This window comes from Pyrus communis, chromosome 2 (assembly GCF_963583255.1).
Source record: "Pyrus communis chromosome 2, drPyrComm1.1, whole genome shotgun sequence".
In the NCBI taxonomy this organism is placed as follows: Eukaryota; Viridiplantae; Streptophyta; class Magnoliopsida; order Rosales; family Rosaceae; genus Pyrus; species Pyrus communis.
Window position 1 is genome coordinate 30,633,886 of NC_084804.1, and position 22,531 is coordinate 30,656,416.

The window sequence follows — 22,531 nt, forward strand, 5'->3', positions numbered from 1 at the left end:
AGCCCCATAGTTGGGGGGTTGACCCGTAGTATGTCTGTAATTGACTAACAAGTCTATCCGAGTTAGAGAATCAGGATCAGAGGTTTTTTATGGGCCTTGTCTAAGTCTTGGTCCCAAATGATATTAAGGTTCTAGCATCACCCGATGAGGATAATTTTGGTGTCAAAAGTCCAACGAGTCTAGAACGGTCACAATGCCACTGGCAGATTAACAAAAATTGTCAAATTAATTTAGAACGTCACATTACTACTCTTCTTGTGGGATTTGATTTGTAAAGGTTAATTTCCATATTAATGAGTCGATGAGAATATGCTTAATAAAATTGGGTTGGTTTAATCCATTTTTACAAATATTTTCACAACTCAAAATTAACTGCTGCGGATTAACGAAAGTTAAAGTAAAACAGAGATACTTCATTTCTCAAACACCATTTTTTTTTTCTTTTGGGAACCGCAAATACATCGGAAAGTAACATAGAACCACTTCATCGATCAAAATTATCGACAACAAAAAGAGACACCGACACCACCACCATTGCAGACAGACAAACCAACGACCTGATCCAAACCCTAACCCTAACACATAACCAGAGACAACACACATTCCAGACCCCCAAATACCCTATCTTAACCCTAATTTAACTCCTCCAGCTGCCGCCCTCAGCTCCACCGCCACCCCTGGAATAGCCACCCTCGCCACCTCCATATCCACCCTCACGACGACCACCGCCATATCCACCACCGCCACCTCCATATCCACCGCCGCCTCCACCTCCACGGCTGCTGTAGCCGCCTCCGCCGCCTTCACGACGACCTCCACCTCCGTATCCGCCACCTCCGTATCCACCACCGCCGCCTCCGCGGCTGTAGCCTCCTCCGCCACCGCCACCCCCAGATCCGCGAGACTGCGCCTCATTGACGGTGATGTTGCGGCCGTCGAGGTTCTGGCCGTTCATGGCTTCGATCGCATCCCTCATAGCCTGCTCGTTGCCGAAGGTGACGAAGCCGAAGCCCCTGGACCTCCCAGTCTCACGGTCGTTGATGATCTGAAAACACAAGAGACCAAGGATCGCATCAGATCCACACATCCACACAGTAATTATAACAAAAATCAAAAAGCAATAAGAAACAAAAGGAACCGATCGATCTTCAATCTTTGGGAGAGAAAGATTGAGATGAACGTACCCGATCTTGTGAGAGTAATAATAAGAATCATAGACAGTAACAGAGAATCATAGATCAAGTAACACATAGAGAAACAGAATCAGATCAGAGAGAAGAACAGAACGCCAGATGGCCGAGGCCGAATCGGGTCAGATCCGATCTCTCCGTCAAACGGACCTTCGATTCGATGATCTCACCATACTGAGAAAAGGCCCTCTCCAGCGCCTCATTGTCGGTGGCCCACGCGAGCCCTCCGACGAAGCAACGGTACTCGATCTCCGCAGAAGCCATGGCTACCAGAATCAGAAAAACAAAGAACCTGTAATTTTAGGAGAAAGGTAGAAGAGAACGAGAGAGCACGAAGGACGGCAACCCCCGAACCCTCATTATATAGGGTCTCGAGAGCCCCCTTGCCTAGGGTTACGATTTCCCTGCTGTTTGGTTACTCGGATTCGAGGTCCAAGCCCACGGCATTTGGTTACGCGTTTTGCGATTTCCCTATCCCTGAATACTTTGACACGTCGTCGGTTGGTTTGTTTTGATATTTTTTATCTTTTGTTTGGCGGGGACGGTTATCACCGTTACCAAACGGGGAACGGATAGAGAGGTGGCTTTTGGTGCGTTGCGGAACCCTGATTGAAGGGAGTGAGACGGATTGGGTGTGGGTCCGCTCGTCACGGTATTAGTTTAGATATTTTGGTGGCGCGAAAAATATCTTGTTGGTGGAAGTACGGCGCTGCCCCTCGCCATTAACGCCTGTACAATATTTTGTTCACATCACTCACCCAACTCCACTGTTGCAATGGCCTCCTAAAACAAGTCATTATTAAATAGCTTTTAATAAACAGTAACTGTTTTTTACATCTTTATTCCTATACTGAATAGTCATGATAATAGATAATAAAATATAAGTATTTTTTTATTTTATAAAATAATACAAAATAATTTTATTTATAATTTTGGATATAATTTTTAATCGGTTTCGTTGTACCACGTGTCATTAAATAAGAAACTATAACCCAAAGTATTTGAAAAAAATATAAAATTATGGTGTAAGCTGGAAAATAATGATAACATATTTATAGAAAAATTAAATCAATTTTTTTTAATTTTTTTTTAATTTTTATTAATTTTGTATTACTTTTTTACTTTTTTTTTTAATTTTTTACTTTTTTTAATTTTTTTTACATTTTTATTAATATTTATATTTTTATTAATTTTATATTATGGCTGACGTCACTCTGACGTTAGCCATTCATCACTCGGGCCTCAAGCTCTCGGGCTGTGGATTTGTGCCTGACCTGTCAACCGGGCCTCCCTTAAGCCCCATTGCCTGCATGGGCTGAAGTTGATTGCCGGGGCTATTGCCTCATTTATGTCGCCTGTCCATCGAGCCAAATACACCAGTGGACTTGCTCTCATTGTCCTCGCATAGGAGGAACTACCTTTTTATGCTAATTGATATTTTTTAGAGTTTATAGAAGAGTCGGCATTCTAACATAGTGAAGTTTTTAATATACTAAAAATGCTCCTTTTTTCTAAGATGTATTTCAACTATTGGAGTAAAACTCCAATTTTAGATTTTAAACTCACCCCGACTTAACCCTTACGTCAAATATGAGTTTTAACCAAACTTATTTCTAAGGCAAATTTAGCCCAAATTTTCCTTTGGGTTAGTGAGGCTATTGAAGAATTCTTGTATTTGTCATAAACCTTCTTATGTTCAACTTATAATTTTGGTAGCAAATCTTCACAATCTTCAGTCTTAACGAAATTGTACCTACAAAACAAATAAACATCTTTGATCTATGACCAAAGGCACACGCGCCTACAAGGTGGGGGAGGGGGTTGGCTAATGGAACTCTGATACCTAAATCAGTTTCTCTATAAAGAAATAGTTTATAGCTTAATTGCGTAGCCAAAGCTTATCAGAATTTGGTGGAGAATGACGTATTTATAAAGCTAGGGCCGGCCACAAGTGTAGGGTTTGCCCTGACATGTGTCATCATCTGATTGGCCAAGTGAGTCATATGTTGGGTGGGTGGGGAAAAAACTATTGTTAAGTGACGAGAATGCCCTTACTTGATGGAGAATGAGATTATCTTGTAATATCATTGATTAGATATGATTGTGATTCCTTACTTGAAGGAGTTGACCTTTAATTAGATAGGTATAAAGATAAGATCTAGTAATTAATCATATCTTTAATACATTTGACTTTTCTTCTTACCATAGGCAGGAGAGCTTGATGAGGTTGTAGTCAGTTTCTTAGTATTTAAGAGAGTTGAACTGCGCCTGGAGTGGATGTGGGCCTCGCCAATTTAATGTGGGCATTCTCCTCACTTGTGGATAAAAGTTTGTGTGTCAGCTCAAAAAATCTATATTATTTTTTGCTCCACAATGTCCCCACACTTTTGATGTGATATAAACTAGCACTCAAATTAAACCCTCTCGTTTACAATTGTAGTGTATATGTAAGTATGGATCGTTCTAGGCCGGGGATTAGGAAAGATTGCTAATCTACTTAAAACTGACTCAAAAACACAAAACTATCCTTAAAAACACTTAACTAGACTCAAAGAACTCAAAACAAGCTAAAAAGACTCAAAACAGCACAAAATAATCAAATGGACTCAAACTAGACACTAAAGGGTGATTTGGACGAATTCTAACTTAACTTTGACTCAAAACACTTAAAAACACAAATTGGACAGATTCTAACTAATTTGACACAACAAAGTAAAGGGGATTGGGTTTTTGACGAATTTAGAGTAAAAACAAGTAAATTAAAGACTTAAACAAGTTTGGCACGAAATTGGGTGAATTGATGGGTGACAAGCTAGCTAGAGGGTCATTCTCCACACATGACACACTTGCATACAAATCGATTTCCAGGTGCTTTTCCAATAAACCATGAACCTCAACGCCCCAAATTAACCGCGAACAACACTAATTAACCCTCAGATTTTCTTTAAATCATTGAATTGGATGCAAAACGCATTGGCAACCAAATTATTCTTCAATAGCTCCCTACATGAATAGCATAATAGAGATACAATCAAAGATAATTAAGCTTTGTGAAAATCATAAGAATTGACAAGGCATTCGTACCTATGAACAACATGATACTCCTGCCAAGAATTTACTTAACACGATTGTGACTAGCAACCTCCACTACTTGTGAATATAAGTTCGTAACGATTATGTGAAACTCTCTTATATTCTAGCATCAAATTCATGCATGCAACCAACAGTTAAGTAAATTGCATTCACGATTTATGAAATCACAACTGGAAGTAATCAATTCATATTGCAAATATAATCATGGTTTCAAAGTCTTCTTTAGCTAAAACAAGTTTAGCCTCTCATGTTCACAATTAAACAAAGAAATCTTAAATTAAACATTGAAAACAAAAGATTGAATACACCTAGAAACGTTCCAACAATCCAACTTGAATGGCAGGCACGGCTCCAAATGTCTTCTCTCCTTTTTCCTTGCAAAATTGCAGCACAAGGTGGTTGTGATGTCTTATGGATAGGTGGTTCGAAATCTGGTGATGGAAGGATAAATGTATGGTGCGGATGTGGGTGTGATGATGGCTGAATTGAATGGTTGAATAATTCACTCTTCTGTTGCGGCAGAAAGTGTAAAATAAAGGAAGAAAGGGCAATGCATTAATTAATTAATTTGGGAAAGATTTTAAGACTCCAAAGCCTCCAAGAAAAGGGTAACAAATCAGAATCCCAAGAGGAAAAGGATAAGAAGGGTGCGGCAAGGATTTGGGAAAGGGAAAGGGAAAGCCTTGCACAGCAAGGAAGAGGAAAATGAGGGGAAAGGGTTTTTTTGCGGCAATGAAGCAAAAGGGGAAGGAAAGGTCTTCTAGAAACATATATTTAAGTGTCCCAATATATTTAGGAATCTCTTTGGTAGCTGGAACATAAGTAGGAAAAGATGAGGATTGACTAAGTCAAAATAAGGTAGTTTGACTCATGTTTCCTTCTTTGTAGCTAATTCATTTTCTTCCAAGTCTTGAATTAATTTCTTCTATCTCTTTAGCATATTCCTAGCCCTTCTTGAACTTCAATTTCATCCATCCACCTTGCTCCAAGCATGTGCTATCCATTACAAGCCCAAAACTGCTCTAAAATGCTCCAAATTGCCTTTTCTTGCCACTTTAGCCAATTGAACCTACAAACACACTAAAATAGCTTAAAATACTAAAATAACTAGAAACTAACTCACTAAATACAAAGAATTAAACTAACAAAGTCGCATAAATATGCTTCTATCAACTTTATGTGTTGTACATATGAGGTGCAGGAGGTGTAGAAGTATAAGTTGAGCAGGTCCGCCGAAAATGGGTTCTTCAGCTGTATTGGATTCTGAGCTTTGACTTGTAGTAAAAGTCTTTTTGGGATATGGAGTCCAACTGCTTATAGAATTTATTTAACTCTACCTTAAGTATGAGATCAAATAAACATAGAGAGCAGGTTTCTTCCAAACAAGGAAGAGAGAAAACCAGAGGAAATTATACATCATCCCCCAATTTTCTTCTTTGCTTGGCCCGTGGAAATTTAATTCATCTTTTATGACAAGTTAATTTTCACAAATGAATTTTCTTAGTGTGGGAAAAACAACCTAACTCAAAAAACTGATTGAACTATTCGCGCCAGGCTAAAGAAAATCAATTTTTATCCAAAATCAAGTAAAGTAATTTGAACCAAATTGAACTCAAAAAAATTCATCTCCCAATGATCTTGTAAAAGAGTTTTTATTATAGCAAAATGAATAGCCACTCTTTAAATTTAGATTGCAACTATTCACTTTCTAAATATTAAAGACATAATAAAGTGCTACCATAATCATTCTCGAAAGTTTTTATCACAAATGGTTTTTGAGATGAACAGAAGCCATCAAAATTTGATGTCAATGTGGTCATTCCATCAATTTGCTTTAAAAATGCATGTTGCCGCTACATCTCCACTTTTTGAAAGTTTTTCTTCGTCATTTTGGCCCTACACATTACTTTAGATTGACTTACCGCTAAATGTGGGTTTGGTTTGGTTTTTCTTCGACTCTTTTGATTTGGTACATGCTCGGTTGGTTTTTTTTAGTTCAGATTGATTTCGGTTTCGATTTTTTAAAAATAAAAATAAAAAAAAACTTGGAAATTGGCTTTGTCTTAGAAAAGAAAAAAAACTGAACAAGATCGGGTAATTGGCAGACCTTAAGCCCACCTCTAAAAAAAAACCACTCCAGCCTGTTTCAATCCATTGGACTCTGGGGAAGCCTAGTTGTAACATCCCACATTAACCAACGGAGAGAGGGTGATGTGCCTTATATGTACATGCCCACTTCCATATAGCACGAGGTTTTTTAGGAACTCATTGGCTTCAGGTTCCATTGGAACTCTGAAGTTAAGTAAGTTCAGGGCGAGAGCATTCCAGGATGGATGACCCACTGGGAAGTTCTCACGTGAGTTCCCAGAAACAAAACTGTGAGGGTGTGGCCGTGTCCCAAAGCGGACAATATCGCGCTAAGGCAGAGTCGGGACTGGTTGTAGGTGAGGCTTTGATAAAAACAGCAAAATTTGGTTGTGCAAAATTACATTTCTACCCTATATTTCTTATTCATGTTCTGTTTTAATTAGATAGTTAAATTGGTAATTTCATAGAATTTTGGTGGATAATGAGTGTTTTATTAATTAGTAGAGATTATTATCGATTTTTCAAGCCCACCACTACTTACCGCACCATTTCCTTCCACTTTTCCCCCTTCTTGTTGAAATTGGCGGCAAAATTTAACAAAAAATGAATTTCTAAAAGCTAAAACGCCTTTTCTCATTAAAAAAAAATCTTCCAGCCAATTTAATGATTGTATTTTATGAAAAAAATGAGATCCCATCAACAATATATTACTTTTAAAAAAAATCCCGTTAACACTGATAAATATTCAATTGGTACCTATGTTCAAACACATAGCAAATTGGAAAAGGACCTAATTCAAAAGCATGATCCCATTGTCAGTAACATCCCAAGTGTTCAATTGCAATCAGGACCGCATTAATCAATTTTGAAAGTTGGATTTTGATAGCTCTTAAGAACCATTTGTGATGAAAAAGAAAACATTTCTTAATGAGAGTAGAGTCCACAACTTAATACAATTTCGGATGACTAAATCACGAAGTTTTACTTTATTGCTACATTATGTGATTTATGAATTATGATGTAAAAATATGATCTAGCTAGCATTTTTTTTCTTCCTACATTTAGTATTTCACCTCAAATATGTTGAAGTGGTTCAGTTGAAAGTTTAATGCTAACCATTTAAGCCCACCTACCTGGGCTGTTAAGTTGGGGGAATGATAGTGAGTTTTTGGGCCAGGTTTGAAAACCAATTATCCTTCTTCAAAACTGACCAATCATCATGGATTTCTCTTACACATGTACCCAGAAAATGATCTGTTTATTTTCTTAATTTTGTCAGACCAACGTACAGAGTCACCAAAAATAATTCTTTCAGTGTATTTTTGATGAAGGGGAGGGATGAGCCGGATGAGGATTCTCTTTGTTATATTATATTCGTTTATCATATATCGTACGGTCGGTTTTTGTTAGGTATTGTTTTGTTTAGTTTTAAACATAAAATATTCATAATAATTTATGATCGCACAATATACGATGAACAGATAAAATGTGAAGATCCAGATGGAATCTAAATCCGAAGAGGAGAACTCCCTAGTTAATTCTTTCACGTGCACCAACTGGAATTATAGGATGGGGATACTCTCCCCTCCCTTTTTCACTCCCCTTTTCTCATGTTTTTTTTTTTTTTTTTTTTTTTTTTTTCAGAAGATGATTCCTAAGAAAAGGATCCGACGAGGATCAGTTTCTTTTTTTTTTTCTTCTCTCTCTCTTTATTATTTTTTTTTAAAGATGAAATCTTGAGCGTTCAAATGGAAGAGTTGTAAAGATGAAGAAAAAAAAGAAGAGAGAGAATTCTTGTTCGAAATTATATACTTACTTTCCAAGTTTTCAACCACTATCTACGCGTAACTCTCAACCCTCCATCATAAATACCAGAAGGTTTTAGAAAATTCTGTGATCGTGGTCGTTTATCGTATATCATACGGTCAGTTTTCGTTAAGTACTATATATATTTAATTTTAAATTTTAAAATAATTTTAACTGCATAATATATAATGAACGATCATGATCATCAAATTTCTATGATTCTCCAAAAAAAGATCTAGCGAGCGAGGATCATTTCCCTTCTAAAAGGGACTTTATTTTGTTTTTTTATTCGGAGAACAAGGGGGACAAATATGGGTTGGGTGCCGTATCAGCACTACCTGAAGCCCTACAAATAAATAACATTTGTTTATGTGCATCTTTTGTCGTTACATATTGATGTTGATTTCTCTTGACTAACACACTAAAACTCCAAATTGCTGTAAAACAAGTTTATTTTGTATATTTAAATAGCAAAGGTGGTGCTGAATAATGGAGAAGGATTCTTTATCCTCTTAATTTCTCTACTCTTTCATTCCCTTCTATTTGAACGGTTACGGTTAAGACACGTCAACATCTTATATTGATTTTTTTTTATAGAGATAATAAGACAAAAAATAATGTGTGAGAGGAGAGGATGGAAGAGGATGAGAATAGAAGGGTAGAAAATCATCCTCCCTGAATAATACCTTGCTAGAAATGCATGCACAACTTCGATATAGTGACTCGGTAGGCAAACAGAGCAGACGTGTGCCCGAATGAATCATCTGTATCTTAATGACTTGTATACATACATGAATATTATCTTATCAGATAGTCTGACAATATATATATATATATATATATATGAAAACTAATAAAAAAATGTTATCTTATCAGATAGTCTGACAATATATATATATATATATATATATATATATATGAAAACTAATAAAAAAGATTTGAAAACTTTGAGTTTTAACTATAAGGACAAAATAAAGGGTAAAGTGAATAGTATTAGAATTGACTTTTTAGTGTAAAAATGTGATTTTTCGTTAAAGTGAACAGTACGAGAGGTTTTCGTTAAAGTTCCCAATATATAGGCACAAGTTAATTCCTACTTGCACTTAGTATACATATATTTGTAGTGCTTATGATTTATAAAAGGAAAAATTAGGATCCCTTCCCAACTTTATTCGTTGACTGAAGCTTTATTAAAGTCCTTTGATTTTGTCCACGTCACCGTTTAACTTGCCAACTCAACATTTTATATTATATGTTACTTAGTGTTACAGTTTAGTGATATTCTTTTTTACTTGTAAGTAAGATGATTTAAGTTCGATTCTCGTTAAAAGTGAGTTTGAACAACATAATTGCTAGTGTGAGAATTGTCTTTTATATTTCATTCTTTATTTGAAAAAAAAAAAAAACTGAATTTATAATTAATGATTTAAAGCAATTTTTCAAAAATGTAGTCGGTAGCTACTTCCCTCTACGGGGTGGTTTCTTTCGAATTTTTTTAATTTCAAATTATTTTACTATTTTGCCCCTACTTCATTACTGTGCCTTGTGTCAGTGCTGAAGGTAAGACGGGTCTTTTTTTTGGTATTATGAATGTTTCATTATTTTTGCCTTTTGACTTTATATATATATATGGAGATTTAAGACGATTAATTATTATTCTAAAATTTATTATATTATTAAATTTTACATTCTATTTTTTACATTTCTTTTGAAACATCTCATCCACCCATTTCAGTCATCAATTTTTCAAAACCAATATTAATACCTATTGTTTAATATGTGGTTGTCTTACTTATATACTACGGGTAAAATTCAGTTTCTCTGTACATATATTTCTTTGGATGCAATCTTCTTTTATTGGTTAAATTTCATTGTACATATTTCTATGGGTACAATGCTTATGGGTTGTTTTAGTACATGTCCCACATAATACTATAGGAACAATTTGGTTTGGTTGTTGCATTATGTGTACCCATATGCCTACATATCATTATATGTATAATGTTTTTTGTTGTAAAATGTAGGGGTGGGCACGGGCCGGGCCGGGCCCAATTTTGAAGGGACCGGATTGGACTCGGGTTCAATGGAGACGGGCCGGGCTAGGCCGGGGATTACACTTTCTAATATAAGAACCGTACCTTACCCGGTCCGGTTGAAACGGGCCGGGTCCACGGGTCCTTGGTGTTTTTTTTTCTTCTTTTCTTTTTCAACTCTCTGGATCGTCAGGAACTGGACCACTACCTTCTTCCCGGACATCCTCGTCACAGTTATCTTCTTGCCTAGCTTCCTCATCGTGGTTTTGAGCAGCCGCTTCGTGTAGTGGCGACGGATGCTGCAGCACTAGTCCCTGATGCTGAGTCCAAACTGTGTCCCAAACTAGAAGAGCGCTCCCACCACCACCCGTGGTTGTGCCGCTCAAAATCGAACACGAAGAGGCCTGCAACTGCCCATCTCCACTGCCAACTCTCCAGATCAATAATCATTCGCCTTGCATTAGCTTCACATTGATCAAATCCAATGAATACCCAAATAAATAAAAAAATTGAATTGCTAAAGATATAAAATTGCAGAAGAAAAATGAAAAACCCTAACCCATCGATCAAACCCCTAAATCAATAACCCTAGGCGCTAAAACAATACAATTGACCCCAATCCCAAATCAAAAAAACCTTAACCCAACCAAATCCCAAATTATGAAGCCCTAGAATCAAACCAAATTTTGATCCCAGGCCTTGAGATCGTCCTCGGAGATCTTCTCGTTGGGCTTGGTGGTGTCGACATGCTGTTGTCAACGCAATCGTCCTCGATCATTTGCTTGATGGTCTACGACTCCAATGCCATTGCCTCATCGACCTCGAACGAGTCACCGTTCAAGCTCTTGAGGGTGATCTTCTTTGACGACGACGACATGGTTGGTGATGGTGAGACTTGAGAGGGGTGACTGGTGAGATTGGGTTGTTGCTCCAGTCCTCGCAGCGCCAGCAATTGTCGATTGATTGGGTTGACGACAAGGCACTGACTTTGGAGAGAGATGAAATCGGATTCGAGGACTCAAGTCGAGTGACAGAGTCAAGGTCGAGGACGAGGAAACCTAAAACTAACAATTAAGATTAGATGGAGAAATGATCTCTTTAATCTCACTCATCCATTTCAATCATAAACGGCCCGGACCGGGTACCCGCGGTTCCTATACTTCAGGAATCGCCCCGAACTGAAAATTACAAAGGCCAGCCCCGGCCCACCTCGTTTCTTTTTTTTTTTTAAATTAAGAACCGGCCCATACCTGCCCCGAACCTTGATTACCCGTCCCAATCCGCGGTTCCTATACCCATTTGCCCACCCCTAGTAAAATGTACCTATTTGTTAGTAGATCACTTTTGGTACATTTTTATCCATTTTTCATGAGGATTATAGGTAGCTTACACATACTTTCATGGGCAATATATTGTTGGAATGTATATGGGTATACTCTTTTTCGTAGATTTGAGAATGTATTTGTGTGTGGAGTTTGTTATTAGGTTCTTTCTTTATTATTATTATTTTTTGGAAGTATTTATCTATGTTTTTGGGTTTGAAGAATCTATCAATGTTTTGTAGTACACCATTTTTTCACCATTTTTTCGTTGATTTGTTGAATGTACCCACAGTTATATATATGTATACATTATTTTTCTTATTTTTATACGTACATAATTTGGTAGACCATGATCTTGTATTGACTTTTTAAGTTTTTCACCTGCCTTCTTCCTAGCCTAGTGGTTAATTGGGCTAGCATGATTTTTGCAGATTCCGGGTTCTGAGGCTGGTATTAAAGATGGTGACGATTTTAAAGTATCTAATTTATCCTTAATATTTTAAATCTCACAAATTATGTGTTTTATTTAAAATTTTATAAATATAGGTAACTGCAAATTATAATTGTTAAATTAAAAATAAAATTGGTGAAATGAAAATATATTTAATATTGAATGGCTAACTTAGAGTTATATTCAACTATATCTTTTTATAGCCATTCCTCTGAGCAAAAAGAAAGCCCTCTCTAAGAGTTGTAGCTTCCATTTCAGAAATAGTGGCACCATCCAGATTTAAAACTCCACCTCCAATAATCTGCCCATTATGATTCCTTAAGACAAATTCCCCTGCGGCCTTGTCCCTAGCCACAGAACCATCAAAATTTAACTTAACAAAACTCTTATTCAGCAGATGCCATTTAACAATTTGGGAAGTGTCATCAGTATTTCTTCTCAAACCTTTACCATTGGCTTTAAGATATTGCTCACCCATATATATAGCCAATAACTTAGATCTTGCCAAGATGGGCAAAACATTTATGAACACCATATTATTACGGTCATTCCAAATTTACCAACAAAGGAGCAAACACAAGCTCAAATCACTAGGAACTTCCTTATCAACATGCTTTAATGAATTTAGCCAGTCTACTGCTGAGTCGAAGTTAGCATTTGTGAAATTGCCCGGCTTAAATGAACAAAGGTCCCAAATCAATTTAGTGATGCCACAATTAAAAAATAAATGCATTTGGTCCTTGTCTATGGAATTACAAAAAGGACACATCTTATCACTATTAATTACAATATGACTTAATCTTTTTCTAGTTTGAAGTCTATCACGAATGAACAACCACGCAAACATATTTACTTTAGGAGGAATATTAAGTTTCCACATCTTATTAATTAACTTATGCTTTGTAGATTGAGTCAACGCCCATTTTTGGATCCAAGTAGCTGATTTAACAGAGAACTTATCATTTGTATTTGGACCCCAAACTACCACATATTTGGAATTCTGCAAAGGAATTGTAATATTGCAAATTTTCCTCACAATTTCATTACTAACCACCCGCGAAAGCTTTCTCCTATCCCAACAATAATTATCTGTAAATTCATTAACTTTCAAGTCCCAATTAATGTTTTGGTTGTCAATATTGGGTAAGAGATGGAACAACGGGTAAGGAAAAACCTAATTGTGGGACCAGAACAAAATGTCCTAACCATTACCCACTCTCCATCTCATACCCTTAAGAATAGCATCCCTACTTTTCAAGATACCTTTCCAAGCAAAATAATGATTTTGTCTAATTTTATTATCTAGAAAATTTTCCTTTCTAAGGTACTTACTTTTTTACTAACTTCACCTACCAGTTATCCTCCTCAGTCATTACCTTCCAACCCAACTTAGTGAGAAAAGCATTATTAAAATGATCAAGTCTTCTAACTCCCAAACCTCCCATTTTCTTAAGAGCACATACAGAATCCCAAGCCATTGGAAAGATTTTCTTGTCCCTACGCCAAAAAAAATCCTTACACTAAGCTTATTGACAATCTTGTCAGGACACTTAAAGCAAGACATAACATGATTAGGCATACCTGTTAGATTAGAGTTAATTAAAGTAAGCCTCCCCGCTCTCGAAAGAGTGCTTGCTTTCCAACTAGCTAATTTTTGCTTAACCCTCTTAAGTAACTCATTACCATTAACTTGGTCCTTCCAAAAAACAATATTATGAATTCCTAGATACTTACCAATAGTAGTTTTATGTTGAATATGTAAAATATTAACAATATCAATTCTAGTTGGAGAAGTGGTATTCTTGGAAAAGTACAAGGACGACTTATGAAAGTTTATTTGTTGGCCCGTCGCTTTAGAAAACATATTAAGGATTTGAAGAATATTCCTCGCACCCCTCGGCATGGCCTTGGCAAACAGGAGACAGTCATCAGGAAACACTAGATTTGAGATTTTAAATCCTCTAAGTGAGGACAAAATACCAATATGAGACTTCAGATTATTTGTTAGGGTATTGAGGTGTCTAATTAACGGTTCCATATAAATGATGAAAATAAAAGGGGACAAGGGGTCCCTTTGTCTAATTCCCCACTTCGGATAAAAATAACCATGAGGTCGCCCGTTTATAAGCACAGAGAATGAAGGAAAAGTAATACATTCCATAACTAATTTAACCCAACGATTATCAAAACCAAATCTAAGAAGAACATATCGAATGTAATCCCAGTTCAAGTAATCATATGCCTTTTCCAAATCCAACTTGACACCCATAGCTCCAGTTCTTCCTTTCATCCTATTGAAACTAGCAAACATTTCAGGAGGAATAAGAATATTATCCTGAATGGCTCTACCCGGACCAAAAGCACCTTGATTTTGAGAGATGCAAAGATCCAACAGAGGTTTTAGTCTCTTAATGATGATCTTTGTGATAATTTTATAGCTAACATTACACAAACTAATAGGCCTATAGCTACTAACAGGTTTTGGATTATCTATTTTAGGAACTAAAGCGATGTTAGTATGATTTATGAGTCTTAAGCTGGAACCATTTTGGAAAAAATCTTTGATCAAACAGGAAATAGAGTCCCTAATTTGGTCCCAACAACCATGAAAAAAGGTTGCACCTAAACCATCAGGACTCGGGGCTTTAAGAGCTCTAATACTACTCACAGCATCCCAAATTTCCTCATCTGTAACAAGAGACAACAAACTTTCATTATGATGATTAGAAACACAAGTTTGAATGATATCCGCTATATTACTTAGGTCAGCACCTGAGGGAGGACTGTCACAGGAAAAACGCTTTTTAAAATTGTGCACAAAAACCTGTTCAAGGCCCTAACCAATAGACCACCAAAATCATTCTTATCTTTAACATTTGCAATTTCATTCCTTTTTTAACGAATAGTAGCCACAATTTGAAAGAATTTAGTATTCTTATCCCCAAGTTGCAGTCAATTAGTTTTAGCTCTTTGGTCCCACATAATTTCTTCACAAAGTAACACATGATTCAATTCATCTCGAAGAGATTTTTCCATCATCAAACCAACAAAGTTGTTACTCATAATTTGTTTTTGAAGCTCATCAATTTTATTTAACAATTCTTTCTTTTTCTCCTTTAAATTGCCAAAAGTGTCATTGTTCCATTTACAAACTAGAAATTTAAACTACTAGCACACACTCTGAATTTATTTTGAGGATTAATAGTAGGGTCGTAATGCCAATAATTTTACACAAATGTTTTGAACTGAGGAATGATTAAGCCACATAGCCTCAAATTTAAACGAGAAGTAGTTATTCTTCTCCTCACTAGAGTTTAGGGATAATAAAATAGGATTACGATCAGAACCAAAAATAGGACAGTTATGCAAATGATAATTAGGGAACATATTTAACCATAAAGGATCAGCCACCACCCTATCCAATCTCTTGAAAACAACTATATGATTTGTATGACAATTAGTCCAAGTAAAAGGAGCTCTAGACGCATTTAAAGACAAAAGGTTGCCACGATTAAGAAAATTGATAAAATTGTTCACATCCGTGGTATGGGTTTGATTCGCTCTAACCTTCTCTGAAAACTCAACAATATTGTTAAAATCTCCAACTAAGAACCAAGAACTAGGGATTGGATCTAACTTGAGGACCTTTTCCTATAGGTCACACTGCATATGATTTTGGGGAAAAGCATAAATGAAAGTAACTAATTGCTCTAAATTAGTAACTAAGTCCTTTACAAAACAATGGATATATCTCGGAGAGGAAGAAATTATACTAACAAAAACCTTAGTACTATTCCAACATAAGCAAAGGCCCCCAGATCTGCCAATGGGATCACAACAAAAAATATTGTCAAAATACTTGGAATAAAAGTTCCTGGGGACCATATGAACAACCACCTTAATCTCCATCAAGCAAAAAGGGTCCAATTTAGCTAAACTACATATAAAATTAAAGTTACTGGGAAATTCCTTTCTCCTAATACCCTTACAATTCCACGCAAAACACTTAATCAATCTAATTCTTCAAGATAACTAAACTCTTCTTTAATTGCAATTTCCTTTGGGATTTTCTTTCTCGGATTCAGCATCCTAATAGTGGCACGAGGGTCACCACCACTAGGCCCAGCTTTAACAACATCCTCCTCACAGACTCTTTTCTTTGGACTCATCATTCCTATTTTGGGCCTTTCACTCACAGAGCCAACCTCTGCTTTAAGAAAAGCAGAAACCATATTTCTAGTGTTCTTCCTAGTTTTAGCCTCCTCACTTTTCACATTTGACATATCAACAACCAAGTATAAAGCAAGATCATTCATAACATCAAAGAAATAAAAATTAATATTTTATAATCACAAACAAGATTATTGTCACATGGCATGATAAAGAACTCATCATCACCAAACATATAGTCAATAAAATTAATACTAGAGATAACTATCCATCTATCCTCATTTTGTCTAAAGATAAAAATATTAGAGATAAAATTTATAAACCCAGAGGAGTTACAATTCACAGAGCTTACCCCCTGGTCATGTACCAGAATCCCCACCATTACCTTAAGCATCCAATGAAAATTGAATCTTATTTTTACAATGTCAGGTTCCTGCATCAAACCTTCATCATCGCTCCCAAAGATCTTCACTACTTTAGTGCCCTGCATCTTTACTTGTTCCCCAGATAGCCCACATAGCACGTGAACTCTCACATAGGCTTCTATCTCATGTTCCCCAAATTTATTGAACATCAGATAAGCTACAAAACCCCATATATTTGCAAGGGGTTGAGCAATTAAGCTCTAGAAACCTGCAACCACGGCTTTGTGAGGCACTATTTAATTGAATCACAGCCAACCCAAATTCTTCCTTGGCACCCAAATCGTTGCGTGCCCAAAAACGCAGTTTTAAATTGGAAGTAAGAAACACATGGGAGCTCTTTAACCTCCAGTAATTGGTTACAACCCTAATGATTTACCTTTAGGCTCCACTCCCCAAGACCCACCATTGACAATTAGTTAAAGGAAAAATCCTAACTACAACCCAATTAGACACGAAGCTGTAATTTGGATTGTAAATTGCATGAATACCTTGTTAGGTTTCCAGTTACAAGTAAGGAAGGAAATGAGAAAAGATAAAGGAAAAGAAGAAATTAAAGACTAAATTCATTCATTACTTAAACCAGATTCATTACAAAGAGGGGATATATCCATTCACCACATTAGACAAAATATCTCATAAGCAGAGTCATCACTTAACACCCATTTACTATTGTACTAAGGATAATAACGTTATATAGAGGGGCCTACATAGTAAAGACCTAACATGGCACCCTCCCCTGAAACAACATGTCCTCAAGCTGTAAAGGATGGAAAACGGGTGAGTATGGAATCATCATTTTCCCAAGTGACATCATGCTCCAGAAATCCTTCCCACTTGATTAACCAACGAGTGACTCCATGGTTCCCACTCTTGAACAACCCATGTTGAGGGATTTTTGATGCGAGAATTATACGCACACAAATTAAACCCTCTTTTTGTCAAATTGTAGTAAGTATGTAAGTAGGGATCGTTCTGGACCGGGGATTAGGAGGGATTGTTAATCACTTGGATTTGACTCAAAAACGTAAAAACACAATATAAAACACTATACTAGACTCAAAGAATGCAAAACTAAACTTTAAAACACTAAAACAAACCAAAAGACTCAAACATCACCCAAAACACTCAAAACTGCCTTAAAAACACTTTTTGGGCAGTTTTGAGCACTTTGGTGAATTTGGACGAATTTGTGTAATAAATTGAATCAAAACACTTATAAACACAAACTAAAACACTTTCTAACTAAATTGGACAATAATGTAAAGGGGGATTTTGATTTGACGAAATTAAATTAAATGGACAGCTTGCAATTAAAACAGAATGTAAATATGAAATTGATGAAATGGAATGGATGAAGGCTAGCTAAGGGGTTCATCTCCACACATGTTACACTTGCATAATAAAACGATTTCCAATTGCTTTTCAATAAACCATTAATTCTCAACACCCCAAGTTAACCGTGAATTGCACTAATTAACCCTCAGATTTTCCTAACGTTATTGAATTGGATGATTGCATACGACAACCCAAAACATTCCCCACAAGTTCCCTATATGAACTGCATAATAGAGATACAAGCAAGAATCATTACGTTCTTTGAAAACCATAAGCATTGACGAAGCATTCGTTACTATGAACTGCATGAAACTCTTGCCAAGAATTCATTTAACGCGATTGTTTATAAGCAACCTCCACTACTTGTGAATATAAGTTTGTAACGATTAGGTAAAACTCACTTATATTTTAGCGTCATATTCATGCATGAAAATTAAGCGCGCATTCTCAATAAACATACATAAATAAGTTATCTATCAAATAGTTAAACAAATTGAATTCACAACTTATGAAACGCAATTAGAAGTAATCAAATCAAAATGCAAGCATAAACATATATTTCGAATCCCCCCCTAGCCAAGGGGGGTTTTAGTTCCTCATACGTACAAAACAAAGAGAATTGAAATTAAACATTGAAATCAAAGGAAAAGAAACACCTAAACATTCCAACAACTCATGGTTGAATTGTATGAACGTTTAGGCCCGCTTCTCTTCCTCTTTGTTGTAGCACAAGGTCTAAGGATTTGTGAGGAGTGATAGGCATGGCAATGGATTGTTTTTGTGGTGTTTGGATTAGTAGGGAAGCCACGGCAACAAGGGGTTTGTTGCTTGGTGAATTTCTGAATTGGAAGAGTGTATGGAAGAATGAATGAGAATGAATATGAATGCATGGGTTTTTATAGGGGGAATGAGAGAATATGTGGCTACAATAATGATGGAAAAAACAGCTAGGAATGGGATGAGAGTGCACGACAATGATGGGAAAAAAGGGATGGTGGATGAATGATGAAGAGTTGCATGTGGCTTAGTGATTAAAGAATGAATGGATGTGCTGGAATTGGTTGTGAAAAGCTGGAAAAGGGTATGAAAGTGCACGGCATGGGCTTGTTGTTGGTGTAAATGTGGCTGAATGGTTTAATTAATGGGAGTGTGCATGTTTGAATGATTAAAGGGAATGAATGGAAAAACAGCTAGGTTGTTTATGATTAAAATGTGGCTGATTGTTTATGTTGAGAAGTGAATGAATGCACGGCAAAGGGGGGAAGAAATGGGCTGGAATATGTGGTGGATGATTAAAGGTGCATGTGGGTGAATGTGTGGCTACATGGGTGAATGATTAAAGGGATGTTGCTAGGTTGGAAATGCATGTGTAATGGCTGGAAATGCAATGAGTAATGCACGGCAAGGATGGGCTGTTTTGTGTTGTTGGTGTGTGAATGGGAATGCAATCTGAAATGGGAGAGCATGTGGGTGGAAATGCATGTGGGTTAAAGTGGAATGACAGCTAGGTAATGATGATGAATGCATGTGTAAAGTTGGTTGAATGATTATGAGTGCATGTGGCTGATTTATTTGAAGGGAATGCATGTGATTAAAGGCTAGGAAAAGTTGTGGAATGGCTTGTATGAAGGGGGAATAATGCACGGCATTAAGTGATTGGAATGGTGTGTTGTGAAGGGGAAGTCACGGCCAAAGGGGATTGTAATCTTTTGGTCTTCAATTTCGTCCATCTACTTGGCTTCAAGTATATGCAATCCATTTAACGCCCCAAACTACTCCAAAATGCACCAAAATGCACCCTTTTGCATACCTTGCCCTTAGAACCTGAAAACACACAAAAGAAGCATTAAGGACTAAAATAACTAAAGAAACATAACGTAAATGCACGAGAACAAGCCATTTAAGTCGCATGAATATGCTCCTATCAATTTTCTCAAGTGTCCACATGAATGTACCTGCAGTAAATAGTGGTGGCAGAGTTGGAGAAGTGACCATATGGCTCCCAAGTTTTGGTTCCAACAAAGAAACATGAAATGTAGTGTGAATGTTGAGGTGGAAGGTCCATTGTATAGGCAACCTGACCAACCCATACAATCACCTTGAAAAGGCCATAGTAACGGGAAGCTAGTTTGGGGCAATGAGTCATTGGCACCAAAGTATGACGATAAGGTTGAAGCTTCAGGAAAACCCAATCACCCACAGTGAAGGTGCACTCAGAGTGATGTTTATCTGCGTAGTGGCACATGCGATGTTGGCCAAGCTGCAAATGCTCCTGCAGCTGTTTGAGCAGTGCATCATGATCACAGAGTGCTATGTTAATTTGGTGTACCGGAGAGGAACCAGGTAGGTAAGAGATGTTCACAAAACCACCCTCACCACCATTTTACCCACGGAAGCCACTGAAGCCAGACCTTGGTTTGTCTCTAAAAAAATGGGCAAAAAGTGTTCAAGGGTACGATTGAGCACCTCCGTTTGCCCGTCGAATTAAGGGTGATAAGCAGAGGTTTTGCAAAGGGTGGTATGTTGCTGCTTAACGGTCTCTAACTCTCAATATTCTTTGACCTAAGCCTTGTTAGTTTTCAATTTTTGATCAAAACCTTGAAATTAATGTAACACTTTATTTCTATGTATGTTACTATATTTTTTAAATTAAAAATTGAAATTTATAGTTGTTTATATTAATGAGATTTTAAATAAAAATCCATAATTTGTGGGAGTAAAAATATTAAAATATAAATTATACTATTGTGTGTATGTATATATAAACATGGGTACTGTGGAGCCAAAAATAGAGGTGACACGTGGATTTTTGGGTTAAAAGGACAATTACCCTCAGGGAACACCGGAAATCCTACACGCGAGTAGTGGACAATCATCCCTCAATCAAGTTAAAAGTGCCCAAAATAGGTATTTATGTATAACCTATTTCATCCATCCTCATCATATCTTCTCCACAAGGTAACCCCTAAATCATTCCCCTATTTCATCCATCCTCATCATATCTTCTCCACAAGGTAACCCCTAAATCATTCCTCTTTAATTATATTAATTAGTTAATTAATTAGCTAAATAACCACAAATCAAGAACCTAACCCACAAAATCATCCAAGTGGCCGGTCCTTCCTCTCCCTAGGGGTCAAAACTCAATTCCAATTCTCTAAATTCTCCAAATACTTTTCCCTCAAAATTCTAACTTTGGCATCGGAGGTTCTTCGGCCAAAGCGCATCCCCACCCAAATTCATCGTGGGCGCGTGAGGCTCTTGACCTTGACCTAAGATGTGATGTTATTTGTTTTGTAGGTGCAATTTTGTCCAAGAACAAGGAGGAAGAAATTTGCATCCACAAATTGGTGCTTTCATTGAGAGCTGAGTCACACACTCGTAGAAGACTCTCGCATCTAAGGTTTCTTGTTTCTTTACCTTTTTGTAGATTTTTTGTCCGTTCTTATTCTAGGAATTTTTATTCCTAAAAATCCTTTGATAAAACATAAAACAATGGCAGTGAACAAAAATTCTAACGTTTAAGGATTAGGACCGCGGTGATCTACAAGGTCAACATAGAGATAAGTGGAGCGGCACACCCATGACGCACCACCGTGGCAACCACCACAGTGGCTACCCATGACAAGGTTTATGGCACTACAACCATGGCTCATGCCGTGCCACTTCAACCTTCAAGGGCCTAAGCCTCGCACCTGCATGCGCCACACGCTGAGAAGCCAACTCCCATGGCCCAGTCTGCTTCCGTGATTTCCCAAGTAGCCCAAGTCGGCCCAAGATTAGTTCAACCATCCCGGCTTCAAATTTCAGGACCTACAATTGAGCTGGGGGCATTTTCACCACACTTATTCGCGGATTTGACATTTCCCAACTCAAATCTCGTGCCTAGAGTCTACCACCCTTCCACTGCTCAAGGAGGCGCATTCCTTCTAAGCCTTTCTAATCAGAATGGCTAACAATACTTTTCCTGAGCGTTTGGGCAATGTAGATTCCCGATTGGGCCCTCGAGATAGCGTATACTCCCTTTTAAGCGCGTGGAGGAGTGTGTACTCGACTAGACTCGCGGACGAGTATGCACTCACGGTTAGGGCCACACGCCAATAATCAATATGAGAAACCTTCTAGACGAAGCGTTCATTCGCGGCCAGGCCCGCAATGGGCATTTTCCACATCATATAGGAGTAGGCAACACAACCGACGGAGAGAAGCAGTCATTCAATTCGGCTCAAGTTTGACCGGAAGCCTGTGAAGAGTTCCCTCACCTGCCAGGAATGGACCACATGCAGTGTTGCTGCGGCATGGACAGGACGAGCACGTAGAAGAGCAACCTAGACCAACAAGTCAAGAGTGGGGGCAACCGAGTACTCCGTTACCCCCAAAAAGGCAAATTCAGGAAGAGGTAGAAAGGTTTTCAAACGAGCGATTGCGTGATTTCCAACGCAATGAAGTGGTCGATAAAGCACTACGATGAGACATGACTAACATGAACATGTCACCCTTCACAGACGAGATCGAGCAAACAGAGCCTCCATGTAAGTTTAGCATGCCACATTTCACATCTTTCAAAGGAGATAGATATCCGGAGAGGCACTTGAAGCATTATTGAAGCACGATGGTC

General features: G+C 37.3%; 1 protein-coding gene across 1 annotated transcript; it reads right to left on the reverse strand.

Moving 5' to 3' along the window:
* Positions 1-392: 392 nt before the first annotated feature.
* LOC137724357 (glycine-rich RNA-binding protein-like) lies at positions 393-1,527 on the reverse strand. The gene is made up of 2 exons (XM_068463099.1): positions 1,341-1,527; positions 393-1,045 (listed from the first exon to the last, which is right to left on the reverse strand). Exons 1-2 carry the CDS (start codon positions 1,452-1,454, stop codon positions 638-640), a joined length of 522 nt encoding a protein of 173 aa, XP_068319200.1. The 5' UTR covers positions 1,455-1,527; the 3' UTR covers positions 393-637.
* Positions 1,528-22,531: the final 21,004 nt, after the last annotated feature.

Excerpts from the sequence above, each read along its gene's own strand:
- LOC137724357 (XM_068463099.1), bottom strand. The coding sequence starts at position 1,454 with ATGGCTTCTGCGGAGATCGAGTACCGTTGCTTCGTCGGAGGGCTCGCG. Across the intron at positions 1,046-1,340 it reads GTGAGATCATCGAATCGAAG|ATCATCAACGACCGTGAGAC; the intron begins GTCCGTTTGACG and ends TTGTGTTTTCAG.